This window comes from Sus scrofa, chromosome X (genome assembly GCF_000003025.6).
Source record: "Sus scrofa isolate TJ Tabasco breed Duroc chromosome X, Sscrofa11.1, whole genome shotgun sequence".
NCBI classification, from domain to species: domain Eukaryota; kingdom Metazoa; phylum Chordata; class Mammalia; order Artiodactyla; family Suidae; genus Sus; species Sus scrofa.
Genome location: NC_010461.5, coordinates 39,406,417 through 39,421,419, shown reverse-complemented (window position 1 = coordinate 39,421,419; position 15,003 = coordinate 39,406,417). Strand labels below are relative to the sequence as shown.

The following is a 15,003-nucleotide window of genomic DNA, read 5'->3' as shown; positions in this document are numbered from 1 at the left end:
TCTCTTTTTCCATTCCATGCAGTCCACCACCCAAATGTTTACTTAACATGTTGAGGGGTACATCACTTAATGCACAAAAATATCATCATACCACATGCATTTAACTACAGTGTGTTTTTCTTAATAGTACACCATGGGGCATTTTGCTGATTTAATAAGCCATTCTTTAATATTATAGTATGAATATAGAATAATTTCTTATCTGTTTCTCTCTTGATGGACATTCAAATATTTTCACATTTTTGCCTCTGAAAATATATAATACTTTTTACTTTAATTTTTATTTTCCTGATGACTAAGTTTGAATGAAATTTAATTAACCTTTGGGTACTACAGCCTCTAGTAAGAAAGACATTTTTCATAGCAACCCAGCATGCCCATATACAATGGAACAGAAGTTTCACAAAACAATGCTATTCCAACTGTATGATTTTTTTTTCTTTCCTTTCTCTTTTCCCTTCTTTCTCTATTCTTTTCTTTTTCTCTTCTCTCTTCCCTTCTTCTGTCTTTTGAATGCAGTTCATTGCCCATTAAATTGATTTAAAGACTCGCAAAAGGATTACCACCCACGTTGGAAGAGGAATCACTGCCTGAAAAGGCCAAAGATCCACTTTCCCTTTAGCCACCCCTGCCCCATTTCATCACTCACCTACTCTGTCAACTGGAACAGTTACGGAGCCATGGTCCTCAGGTTCTTGAAAGAGAGAGTATGGAGCAGAAGGTCTGGAATCACATGAAGCTGAACTCAAATCCTTAGCTCTATCATTGACTAACTTGGTGATTTTGTTAGTCTCCTTTTAAGTCTCCTTATCTCAAAAATGGAGATACGCGTAGTACTTCCATCAGGTTGCTTGTAAGGACTGAGTCGATACACATGAGAGACTTTTGGAAAACCTCTCCTGTAGTAAGGGTTCAAATATTAGCTATTACTATTGTTTCTAAAATGGAGATGTCTTACCCCTTCAAGTCAGGGGGCTGGGCCTTGAGTAGTCAACTTCCAATGCTAAGATCAGTGATTCTAGCCATAAAAGTAAGAATTAGAACTGTTAGAGAATAGGAATGTAGCATCAGAGAAGGCCTGTGCTTCAGCAGTAAATAGGCTCTTCCAGTTATTACTCATTTATGATGAGAAGAACTTTACTCTTAAGGTCTCTTATCAACTCTGCTGACCAAACCTAGGAGCAGTTCAGTCTACAGGAGACATAGGAAGGAGGCAGTTTAAAAAAAAAATTAAAAAAGGAAGAACGTAGTTATAAAATGGCACCTGATCAACTTAACCAATAATGAGAACTTAATTCGATTCCAGAGTCTGAAGCACTCTGGTACTGCTAAGCTTGTTATTGTTTCATAAAGAGAATATAAAATAGCTTGGGAATATTACCAGTGAGTCTGTCATCTCATGTGAAAATATTTAGTGTTCATGGGTTGAGCATGATATTGCATACTTCATGCCGTAGAATGAGTAATGAAAAGTATAGTATCTCCTGAACCATGTAAGTATACTTAAATGTCGATATCTCATAATGTCCTGAGACACTCTGGGTCAGAGCCTATCGTAGGTTGGGTTCCTCAGCAAGTAGGTGGAGTTTAATGTGGAGGATGTTTATTTGAGAGTGTCCTTGCAATCAGAACCTATGGAACGGCAGAGAGGGACATAGGAGCGGGCAGAAGGAGAAGTTGAGCTTTGATGTAGGTCCAGAGACAGCCTTGGCTGGTCCACAGGGATCTCTGAAGCTAGAATGTCCTTTCAGAGCTGGCCTGAGTTGGGCCAGAATGGCCTAGTTTTATTCCTGTGGGTTGGTTTAGAAAGGGATATGACTTTGGATAGCATAGCTTTTTGCAACCAAAACAGCTCTGTAGCCGAGGCAGTCCCTGAAGGGGTCTCTTAACAGCGGGGCCACCAAGTCCTTCCTCAGGGGGATTCTGGATGGAATATCATATCTCGGCAACCAACCACTCTTGATTATTCTTGGCATCAACTGGGGGCCTGGCCTGTGGCACAGCCTTCTATGCAACCTGCTCCTCTGCTATTGTCTGATCTTGCTCCCATGCAGGGAACTGACATGGTTATGCTAGAAGAGGCCACAGTTATGGAAGTGGTTATACTAGAGGAGTTATACCAGATGTGTAGGTCTGTGGGGCCCAGTTGGCCAAAAAAAAAAAAAAAAAAAACCTCTCACTTAGAGCTCTGAGGATCGCTAACACTTAGGGAGTCTACTGAAGCCAAAAAGTTATATGTGGGACTTCAGGACATAATCCACGAGGTGGTGAAGGTGACCCAGCCTTTGATTGTGACATGACAGATTAAAGTACTGTGGACAGGAAAGAATGAGCTGCTCTGTTCAAGCACAGCCCAGGTGGAGGCCAGCAGTGGGGCAGTTGTATACCACTTCCAGTGTGTGAGTTGGACAGGCTGACTCCGGCTCAAGTTCCGGAGGCACCATGAATATCTCTCTAGAAGTTACCAGCACCAGCCACCATTCAGAACCTAGATATCTTTACTCTTGTGCTGAATGTTGTCATCCACAGGGTCTCTTCTCTGAACTGGGGATCTTATGAAAAGGGACCTCTTAGCTGATGAAAACTGAGTGTGCCTCAGTTCTAGATTCAACACCAAATTCTGTTTGCATGAGCATTAATGGATAGGATGGATGGTAGGGGTGGGGGTTTGGCACACCTTCCCTAGCTTGATTAACTGCAGTGAACAGGAATGTGGAGGGACAAGAGAAGAGAAACAGGACCACGGGCTTTAGCCAATCAGAGGCTGAGTAGGGGGTAGTACACAAGACATGGGATTGGAGGAGCAGGGCATCTCTCCAAAACAGGGAACAGTGGTGGGGAGTCCTGCAGTTGACACCATTCGGCAATCAGGAGCCAGTCAGCAGGCTTGAACCAAGCCTTCAGCCCCACCCGGGGGACACAGCAGGCTAAGTCCCTATACCAGCAAGGTTCTAGCAGGAAACGCAGGGCACACTCAGAGGAGTTGGGATGTGGATTTATTGAAGGGACAGAGGAGTGAGTAGGGTTAAGGGAACCAGTCAGAGCCTAGCTAGAGTGGGAAGCCTCTGCCATCCCTAGGTCTGGAGGATCAGGGAGGGACTGGTATTATCAGAGCTCAGTGGAGGAGCTGGAGCAGTGGCAGCCGGTAGAAGAGTGTAGCCAGTACCAAACCATGGTGGGCAGGGAGGGGGTGGGAAGAGGAGAAGTGGAATTTATACCCTCATCTCTTGCTGCCTCCCATTGGCTGGACCCTCTTGGAAGCCAGAGAACAAGGAAGCTTGAGAAGTAATGCAATCCACAGAGGCCAGACTCCCAGGGCAGAGAGCTTGGTAAGAAGGGCAGAAAATAGATCTCGAGGGGCAAATGGAGAATGACCCAGCACAGTCTGTTACCAGAGTAAAGACCTGGGCTCCGGTGAGCAAGCCTCACAGCCAGCGTAAATGTCCAGACTAATGGCTCCTGAAGCTTGGTCTGCTGGATGTTAGGACTGGTCCCTCTGACTCAAATGGGGCTCAAATAACGTGGTCTGTGATCATTACACGGCATCAGCTAATAGGACTGGGGACCGACCACAAATAAGCAAAGTTTACAAAGAGGACTGTGGTTGTAGGTAGTCCAGGGTGTTTTTGCTTTTGTCTTTTTAGGGCTGCACCTGCAGCATATGGAGGTTCCCAGGCTAGGGGTCGAATCGGAGCTGTAGCCTCTGGACTACACCTAAGCCACAGCCACAGCAACGCGGGATCTGAGCCACATCTGCGACCTACACCACAGCTCACGGCAACGCTGGATCCTTAACCCACTGAGCAAGGCCAGGGATCGAACCTGCGTCCTCATGGATACTTAGATTCGTTTCTGCTGAGCCATGATGGGAACTCCAGTAGTCCAGTTTTGATTAGTTCTGCTGCCCTTTAGTGAGAGGTTTCCCTGTGGGGACGGGTGGAAGCTGCCTGTCACCCACCATGACTGTTGACGGTGGCCTGTAGCCTGAATTCTTAGGAGCTCCCTTGGCTGGGCCTCTGCCTGGCCACCACAGCAGCCCGTGGTGAGCCACTGGGGCTGTAATTTAATTCTCACTCCATTATGTGACTATCTATGGTCTCAGCATGTTGCCCTGGCGCTGTCACGGCCTAGAGACCCCATTTCCATTCTATTGTGCTTGCTCACAGATGGTAGCTGTAAAACTGGCAAAAGAGGTCCCGCTGTTTAGAGCCTGCCTGGTTAATCTCAGAAGTCACGTTTTAAAAAATAACACTAAATCGGTTCTCATATAAACTTTATAACTTGCACTGTGTGACTGGCGTCTGATCTTTTGACGTTTCTGAGAAAAATTGGATGTGGCTTCATTTTATGAGCATTGGAACCACAGAAGCATTAGCAGTTGGCTCTAAAATTCTCTCTTGTCACAACAGGATGATATATAGCCTTGACAATAGGGAGAAGGGGACAGTCGGGCACACCTCAGGATGGATCTTTGGATACCCCACTTGTTGAAGATTTCCTTTAGGCATCTAGAGGGTGGAATACCCTGTGACATTTTATTGTCCCAACCATCTTGCGAGAATAAGTATTATTTCCAATTTATAGATAGGAAGCTAAGATGCAAAGGCATTCCTAAAGGTCAAGACTATGTAGTTAGGGGCAAGAGCTAAAACTCTTTGAGTGAGTAAGGTTATATTTCATATTTGGGGTTGAATTTAACAGTTGAAAGAAAAGATTATTAATCATTCTCATTAGATTTTAAAAATAACTGGTAAACATGTACTGATTACATAACATGAACAACAACCTAGTAGGAAATGATACTGCTGAAATCCACTGTGATTTAAAGTGCTGGAGGATGTCTACTTGAATTATACAAATAAACCTATCACTAAAGCTAAAAAAAAAAAAAAATCCATGTCTTCTTGAAAACTTGATTTGCCCTGTAATATAATTTCAAGGAAAGGTTTCTTGTTTAAAAGTTACAACTGTGTCTTAGTGATGCTCACACAGATAACAACTCTACTGAAGCTTGGTCTAGAGCAAAGCGAAGCAATTGTGAAATATCGGCATTACAGTAAAGGCAGGAATGGATAGAAACATAAGCAAATTTCCTGGTTTTATAGATGAGCTTTTCCTTATGTCATTAGAATGCTCTTGATTATCTCAACAAGTATTTGCAAAAAATTTCCCCAAATTAATTTCAGTTTGATTTACTGAAATTTAATTGTTTTATGAATTTTTTCAACTTAATTTGATTATTTCCAAGGCCATGTCAACCTAGTAGAAAGAAGACAATCCAAGAAAAACCACAAGTTCAATTTCATACATAGTACTGGATATTTTTCTACCAATTTATAGATATTTTCCTTTTTTTGAGTGAGCAGAGGGGGAGTAAAAGTGAAATCACTAACATGACTCTATCAGCCTTACATTTGGGAGGAATAAAAATAACCTTGTTTCAGTGAAGCGTGGAATTTAATTGGCTCCCAATCTTTTCCCCTCATGCATCTGGTGGCCAGTACTAACTACAGTAGAAAATTTTAAACTAGAAGGAGACATAATCCAATTAAATTTCCTTTTAAAAATGTCAAAGCAAATAAATCCAGGGCCTATGAGCTCACACACAGCTTTGCTGTTCTCACCGGGCAGCTGCTGTTTACTGGGTTTCTATCCAGTGCCATCTTTGCTTCCCATTTCAAGGATATGTGGTTTTCCAGATCGACAGCTACATTTTTTCACCATTGATGAACAAGTAATTTATTGCCAACTTCTATGACATCCTAAGTAGCTCTAGTGACAGCCAGATTGAAAGATGTCATGGGACCCTCTTGCAGACAATGATTTCTAGCCATTTTAGAGTCATGATTTTACATCGTTGCTGAATTTCCTTCTACAATTTGTAGTTCTTCCTTCTTCCAGAAAATGCTATGTAGCACATACTATTTATACTCCGGATTAAATTGAATTTTGTTTTGAGATTTGGGCTATCTGGAGGTCACACTGGAGAGTCTGGATCCATCCACAGTTTGTCAAGAAGTTGCTTTGTTCCAAGCTTTACTGTGACTTTCGTAGACATTTTATTATTTTGATAAATGCAAAATTGCATTGTATCTTTGTTTGACTTCCTCTGGAAGTTGACTTGGAAACAAGGATTTGAGTGTGGATAGTTTTTTGGAGGAAGCACAGGGAACACTAGCAGGGGAGTAGGGAAGTGAGAGATGGAAGAGAAGAAGCTGATACAAGCCATATGATCAAACAAGTAAAAATGTGAATGACTGGAGCTTAATGCCTCTGGGAAACACAGGGCTGATATGCTCCTCAGAGTTATCTCACCCAGAGTGCAAGGGAGCTGTGGTAGTCATCCATCAACTCCCATCAGTCATTGTTTGAGAGCTGCTCTTGAAGTGGACAGGAATAATTAATTCCCAGCCACTTGTGGCATATCACAGGGGCAGCCAAAGCTGGCCTCTGAGGCCAAAAGGAAGCTTGCAGGAAAAGGAATGAAAGTGCTGTTTGGTGGTTGGAAGTCAGGCTAGTGTGTGCCGAAGTGGAAAGGATGAGAGGATCCGGAGGGGCGCTGGCAGAACCTGCTACATACAGATATTTAAAATTCTCATCATGTACCTTTAGGTGGGCTGTTTTACTGGAAAATAAGAAATCTCATACTTATCTGGAATGGGAGGGATTGAGCTAAGGATGAGCTCCCCTGTTGTAAAATTACCATGCAGTTATTTCCATTTAAAACTTATGTGTACTGCTGGGAAACAATATGATCTGGAGCTTTCTTCGAATTTCATGGTGTGGGATGAATAAAAAAGGTCAATGAGGACAAAGAATATTTTAACTCACTGCCTAGTCATAAAGATTATGTAATGTTTGGAACATTTGTAGATTTATTAGAATAATTAGGCTGTGGTAGTGTGGGGATTTCTCATGTTTCCAAAGGCCTCTATTTTACAAAGAGATTGACCATGTGATGAGCTGGACCTGATTACAGGCAATATTATGAAGAAGGTATCTTTTCTCTCTACTTTATTGATGCCCTACCCCCAAATTTCTTAAATCTTACCTCCTGCTTCTTCCCTCCTTTGGATCCCAATTTGATTCCTGTTAGTTTCTTTAAACTAGTACCTATGAAAATCTCCCTAAAATTGGGGATTAGCTACAATTCTGATACTAATTCCAATGTGTGTTTTTCCCCCATACCAAGCAATTTTCAACACCAGCGGAGTGTCCTACAGTTCAGTTCAATTCTGACACTGTCTGCCTAAAGATGGCATCAGATCCCACAGGTTAAGGCTCAGTCCCAGAAGACTACCTCCCCTCCTTCAGATGTCATTCACAAGTCCAGGTTGTCCCCTGTGCTTTGACCAACAGGCTGTAGATTGGCGGTTCCCACCACCTTCTCCTTAGGTTTGATTAATATGCTAGAGCTGCTCATATAACTCAGAGAAACATTTTATTTGCTAGATCACCAGTTTATTATAAAAGGTTATGACTTAGAAACAGCCAGGTGGCAGAGATGCATAGGGCAAGGTGTGGGGAAAGAGCGCCAAGCTTCCTTGCCCTTTTGGGCTCTCCACATCTCCACGTGCCACCAACCCAGAAGCTCTCTGGACCCCATCCTTTTGGGGTTTTATGGAGACTTCGTTACGTAGGCATGGTTGATTAAATCCTTGGCCATTGGTAAATGAGCTCCATCTCCATCCCTTCTCCCCTCCCTGAAGGTGGGGGCTTGGGGTGTGGAGGTGGGGGACTGGTACAATTCCAGCCCCTCTCATCACATGGTTGGCTCTCCTGGCAACCAGCCCTCATCCTTAGTTGCTTTTCACAAATGCTTCATTAGATAAGGTCACAAAAGAGACCTTATCACTCTCATCACTTAGGCAATTCCAAGAGTTTTAAAGCTCTGTTCCAGAAATGGGGACAAAAACCAAATATATATATTTCTTATTTTAAATCACGATATCATGTTGCCAATGTATGGATCTTGCATTCCTCAAGCACTGCAAATATGCCTATGGCATTTATCAGGTATTTAGGCAGAAAAGGTCACTTTCACCTAGAACCTAGAGAAAAGTGACAAAGGGAAATAAACTTGAGGGAAGTGGTATTGATTTTGGAGAGAGAGCATAGTGGGGCTGGAGCAGTTAGGAAAGCATTGCGTAAGCAGAGGCGTTTAAAGCAATCAGGATGAAAAGAAATGGACTGTTGTTATTGTTGGGGGGGATACTTTTCCCCCATTCTTCTAGGTACTTTTGGCTGGTTAAATAATTAAAATGACATTAAGACAGATTAACTGGAGAGAAAAAAGCAAAATTATGCATGTACAGGGAATTCATATAAAACATGAGAGATTCTGAAGACAGCCAGGCAAAATGAGGTATACAAGTCATTCTTGACGAAGGAGAAGGGGCCAGGGGTCTGGGACTGCACGCAAAGAGAAAGCAATTCACAGGAAAATGAAAAGAGCAAATGCTCGGTAAGTAACTGTTTGCTGGACCATGCAGAAACAATGGGACACAGAGAAGAATTTTAGCAGACTTCACTGGGTTCCTCCCTGTCTACCACACATGTAGTTATCTGTGGTGATAGCTCCCTTCTTGGAACAGGCGCTTTATCTGAATTCTTTTAGGCAGTTAAGTGGGAGGTAAAAGCTCTTCCTGAGTCTTTTGTTTCTTAAAAATGATCAACTTAAAATAATCCTTATGCCAGAGAGACACATTTTGGGGTGGCAAATTTTGCTCCCCTCTATTATTTTTCATCTTAAATTACCCTTAATTTCAAATCTCAGGGTACTTAACTTAGTTTCATTTGGCCAAGTCTGGCTTGTTGCTAATATGTTTAATTCTCATCTCTGAATTCTTGAGTTATCATTATTCCAGGGTAAGTTCTATTTCTTTCTCTTTCGTTGTTGGGATTTAAATCATTATTCGTTGCCAAAAAAAATAAAATAAAATAAACAAATAAAAAAACCTCAAACAAACCAAAACTTTTGCTGCTTAAGTTATGAGGAAGGATCTTCTAGTACTGACCTGTTTCATTAGAGAATCCATTCCCCATATAATTTCATTGCATTATTATGAGTTGCATAATGTATATTACTCCTTTTTTATTGAAAACTTAAAAAAAAAATCCTGTCAAGGGAGTTCCCACTGTGGCTCAGCAGGTTAAGATCCCAACTAATATCCATGAGGATGTGGGGTCAATCCCTGGCCTTGCTCAGTGAGTTAAGGATCTGGCATTGCCACAAGCTGTGGAGTAGGTTGCAGATCTGGCTCAAATCCCATATTGCTGTGGCTGTGGTGTAGGCATCAGGGAACAGTGATTTTTGAATTCACATATTTATACTGTATTTTTCTATAACATGATAAAGTTTGAAAATACAGTTACCCCGCTGTATCCATGGGTTCTGTATTTGCGGATTTAACCAACTGTGGATCAAAAGTATTTGGGAAAAAAAATTCCAGAAAGTTCCAAAAAGCAAAGCTTGAATTTGCATCACATCAATTATTTACGTAGTACTTACATTGTATTTACAACTATTTACATAGCACTTACATTGTATTAGGTACTATGAGTAATCTAGAGATGATTTAAAGGATACAAGAGAATATGCATAGATTATATGCAAACACTAGACCATTTATGTACAGAACTTGAGCATCCTCAGATTTTAGGATCTGCAGAGGGTCCCAGAACCAATCCCCTGCAGATACCAAGGGAACACTGTATCACTTAAGTGTGAAAATTGCTTTAAGTTTTATAATGAAATCTTTGAGGATGTGTGGAATGACTATTGATCTCAGCCTTCATTGATTAGAAATAGATATATATGTATGTTGTGTATATATACACATAAAATACATTTTGTATATGCACACACACAGACATACAACGATTTGCTGCTTTTTGCCCTAGGAAGGACATTTTACTAAGTTCCACATAGTATGAACTGCACAGAACACACCCTAGGAGTTGGTTCAGCCGTCATCCATCTGAATGGTCATTTCCTTCTTTACACGGCTGCTTAGCAGTTTAGGCTCAACCTCCAACGTCTGACGGGAGGCATTCTTGAAAGAGAAGTATAGGGTCACTTCAACAATCACATTTTTTCCTCTTTAACTTTTCTTGTTGAAAATGATAGGACCAAATGTAGCCATGTAGGATGAGAGCCAGCAGCTTCTGAAGAGGCCCACTCCTTTCCTGGGTTTTGGAGGGTAGCCCAGCAGACAAGCAGAGCTCTGGAGCCCTCATTCTGGGGTTATGGTCCAGGCTCCTCTACTTACTGGCAGTCTGACTCTGAACAAGTTGCTTAACTCTTCTCTTGCCTTGGTTTCTTTTTCTATAGGTGGGTATCATAATAATACCTACCTCTTAGGGTTTTCCCACTATTGACCTAAAAACAAATAGAGCGCCAGATATTTCTCTAGCCAAGGTGGGTTTCTTTGGGATGAGCAGAGAACTGCATTTCAGCGTGTGCAACCATGGTGAGCCAAGTGCAAGTTCCTGCATAGCAGGGGAAGGAGAACATTTCTAGAGAAGAAAAGGAAGTTGGGAGGGCTATGATAAACAAAAAGTTCATGGCTTTTCATTGGCGGAGTCCTTGCCAGGAAAGGAATATTTCTTCTCTCTCTTGGGCTTGGCCATCATCACAGAGCATGAGAGCTTCCTCTTCCGGTCTCCTGACTCTATTTAATTGAAGTTCTGTTTACTGATTTTTTAAATTGCACTAATTAAATAGCGCCATACTTGTAAAACACTTAAAAGAGCACCTGTGGTATAGTAAATATCCAGTGCTTTTCTCATCATCACTACTAGGTAATTATAAGATTCCTATAATCCTGAAAAAGTCTGCAGTGAGTTCGTCATCATCATAAATCATCTCTTCAATTAAAGCTTTATGCTTTAGTTAGAGATGCTAGTCCTTGGTGCTCTTCTGATTTGATTCTGCCTCAATGTTATTACCATAGTTTTATATATCACCCATATTTCAGTGACTTCCACATCTTCACACAGTTCTGGACTCTAGCTCCAGGCTATGCAGAACCCTATTTCCAGGTGTTTACCAGAATCTTCACTTTGATACCCTTTGATACCCTTTGGCTACCTCAAATAAAAATGTCCAAAAGTGAGCTTAGTTTCTCCCTGTGGTCCTTTACACTCACAAGTATTTAAAACTCATCTTCTTCCTGCTTTCCTTATTGTGCTTATAATATTGCCCTTGGTTGAATATTATCCCTCCAAAATTTATATCTACCCAGAACCTCACAGCATGAATTTATTTGGAAATAGGTTCTTTGCAGATACAATGAAAACATGTACTACAAGGTAAGATGAGGTCATACTGGATTAGGATGACCCCTAGATCCAGGAATTAGTGTCATTATGAGAAGGCCATGTGAAGACGGAGACACAAGCACAGAGAACAAGATAGAGGCAGAGATTAGAGTGATGGACCTGCAAGCCAGGTTCAAGGCATAGCTATCAACCATGAGCACCTAGGAGAGGAGCATGCTCCCTTAGAGCCGCCGCAAAGAACCAGCCCTGCCAATACCTGGTCTCTGGCACAGTGACAGAAGAAATTTCTGTTGCTTTAAGCCTCTGTGCTCGGGATCATTTGTTATGACAGCCCTAGGAAACTACTATAGACATCATCAGCTACTACTAAATTTAGACGTCTTGGAACCCTCCTTACCTGTAGTCGTTTATAAGGACGCCAGTCATATTGAATTAGGGGATCTGCCCTACTGCAATATGACCACATCTTAGCTAATTACATCTGCAGCGACCCTGTTTCCATACAAAGGTCACATTTTGAGGTACCAAGGGGTTAAGACTTCACCAGATCTTTTTTTGAGGAGGCATAACCCATTACATGAGCCCTTTCTTTTATCAACACTTCACATCAGGCACCGCCTAGGTATCGTGTATTCTACCAAAGCAAAGTCTCTCAGTTATAGCTCTTGTTCATCCCAGCCTCAGCAGCTCTGGTTATGGCACAGTCATCTCTCCCCAGGATTATTACAGTAAGCTCCAAGTAGTTTTCCCCCTTGATTTCATTCTTTATACATCCAATGAGTTGTCAAACTCATTTCTAATCAGATTTCAGTGAGACCTACCAGCAACATTCCTTAGCCACAGCATAAAGTATAAACTAGCACAGAGGGACCCAAGTTGGGCCCCATCTTTTCCTTCCAACTGCTTCTCTTGCCACGTTGTATTGTGTACCCCAGACCCACTGGGCTACTCACTCTTTCTTTTTTTTCTTTTGAGCCATACCCACAGCATGTGGAAGTTCCTGGGCCGGGGATCGAACCCATGCCCCAACAGCCACCCAAGCCACTGTAGTGACAACACTGGACCCCTAACCCATTGTACCACAAGGGAACTCCCTACTCACCCTTCCTTGAAAATAGATTTTTAGGTTTCCAGGCTTTTGCTTATGCTGTTCTCTATGCCTGGCACACCCTTCATCACTTCAGTCCCCTGCTGGACTGCTCTTCATCTCATAAAACCCAAGTGAAACGTCACTTACTCAGATTGCTTCCACGGTTGCATCACATAGGATTATTGAGCTCTTACTTGAGTTTCTGTGATACCTTGTGACTCTGGATACTAATATAACACTGAGAAAGATTTAACACCTATGATATGTGCAACAGTTAACCTTGACAATAGAAATATAAGCAGCCATAGTTATAAACTCCACCCCCGTCATTGATGATAATGTCAATTCACTATTGCCGCATAAATAAAAAGTATATGTATACATATGTGTGTACAGATTTATAGATACAAGATTTTTTAAATCTCCTTGACATGTGTTTATTACCTATATAATTGAATTTTGTCGCAACCCACCTTAGCAAAATAATTCTGAAACTTCTTTAGAGTAAAGGTATTTACTTTCTGAAATTAACAAATATACACACACATATATGTATCATATACAGTATGTATAAAGCATATGTGTGTATAGATTTATACATACATATATAGAAAGTAACTTATCCCCCAAGAACATACCATGAATGATCCAGTGCTCCTTTCACTGTTAGACTGAAGAAATGGTAACCAACCAAGCAGCCAGTACAGCTAACAGTTTGGATTTTAAAAATTGAGTTCTTAATAAAGTGTAGGAGGAGCCACCACTGCAGTAATGCTGCATAACAACCCACCCCACCCCTACCCCGCCCCGCCCCAGATCTCCGTGGTTCATGGCAATAGATGTTTATTTTTCTTGTCCATGGGCCTATAGGTCCGCTGGGCTTGATTCCAGCTGGGCTTTTTCCACCTATGTCATTCTGGGACCAGCAGCATCTTGGGCCGTGTTTCTTCTCCTGGTGATGGCAGAGGCATATTGGGCCTCTGTTTGTGGTATATCTACTGAGATTACATAGGCCAAAGGCAGCCATGTTGCCAAGTCCACATCAGAGGGGCAGGAAAGTTGACTCCATAGGAGGTTCTGCAGAGTCACATGGCAGAGAGCACGGTGTATGATTCGAATACAGGGAAGGGTGGAGGATCAAGCCCAAGAATCCACTCTGCCACAGAGTCCTTATCATCTGAAAGGACTTCTCCCATCGATGGTAGAAACGTCTGCTTGGAAAACAAACTACTTACCAAGAGCTTATATAACAACAAGGAACAGTCTGATGTTGCATTTACACAACTGCGCTTTGACACGCAGTTCTAATTATATCCATCTCTTGTTTCTTTTCCAGAGATGTGAAGACGAGTGGCTCGGGATGCCATCGCCTATTCCTGTGAAATGCATCAGCTATTTAAACCTTTTAAAGGACGTGTTTGGCTTAGAGGAGGAGTAACAATGCAGTTTTGGGTAACTCCCTTTGATTTCCTGATTTTCTGCTCTAATTTGGCCAAGTTTATTTCAGTCAGTATAATTCCATTAAAAACGAAAAAGAAACACAGTTTGTATTAAAATCCATAGACCAAAATTACTCTCTTCTTGTCATTTCAGTTTTTCAGAACATTATATTATATTGCCAATGTACCAGCACTATTAAAAATGCCATTTAGAGAAATATTGAGCATTTTTATTATATGTATGATTTATTAATACCAAGAATCTTATGGTAATTTTCTATCCAACATAATTTGATCATTACAACACAAAAAGAAAATGACTTTTGACAGCTAGATATGATAATATAAAATCAGATTATACCAGAGCATTAAGTTGTGATTCTATTAAATATTTTTTGAAATCTTTTTGACACAAGATTATTACTTATGTAATTAAACTTTGTAGCAACTCACCTTTTCAAAAATAATTCTTAAACCTCTGTAGAGTGAAGGCATTTATTTTCTGAAATTAGCAAAGCTATGAGAAGAAAAAAATCCCCCCTCCCACAACACACACGGGCACACAAAAATTTGGGAGAGAAATTAAAACATATGCAACATTTATGGGTTTTGTTTATTCGTGGTTTTTTTTTTTTTTTTTTTTTTTTTGCTTTTTACGGCTGCACCTGCAGCATATGGAGGTTCCCAGGCTAGGAGTCGAATTGGAGCTGTAGGTGCCAGTCTACACCACAGCCACGGCAACGCCAGATCTGAGCTGCGTCTGTGACCTACAGCACAGCTCATGGCGACGCCAGATCCCCTACCTACTAAGTGAGGCCAGGATCAAACCCACATCCTCAGATACTAGTTGGATCTGTTTCTTCTGAGCCACAGTGGGAATTCCCAGCATTTATGTTTTTAATACCCTTTTAATATCTAAAGTTAGCTTGTTAACTTAGGAATATATACATGAGTATATAACTGTAGTATCACCAAAAAGGTATTATGTCTGAACTGTTTAAGGATGCGAACACTGAAGATCTTGAGAACTCTTTTTTGGTTCATTCTCCACACACATGTAACCACCCATTCCAGAAGTTTTAACATCCTAAGACGACATGTTTCCCTTTTGCATTTCTCTAGTGCTGTTTTTGTATGTGTGATTTCTTTCTTTCTTTCTTTCTTTCTTTTTTTTTCTAGTCCTATTTGTAT

The 15,003-nt window shown here is 41.3% G+C and overlaps 1 protein-coding gene across 1 annotated transcript in view; it reads left to right on the top strand.

The window, feature by feature from the left end:
• EFHC2 (EF-hand domain containing 2) overlaps nucleotides 1-14,030 on the top strand; it is a 190,148-nt gene extending 176,118 nt beyond the window's left edge. The window contains exon 15 of the mRNA XM_021080072.1: nucleotides 13,710-14,030. Coding sequence (XP_020935731.1) covers nucleotides 13,710-13,811 — 102 coding nt within the window. The 3' untranslated portion in view covers nucleotides 13,812-14,030. The remainder of the gene's footprint in view (nucleotides 1-13,709) is intronic.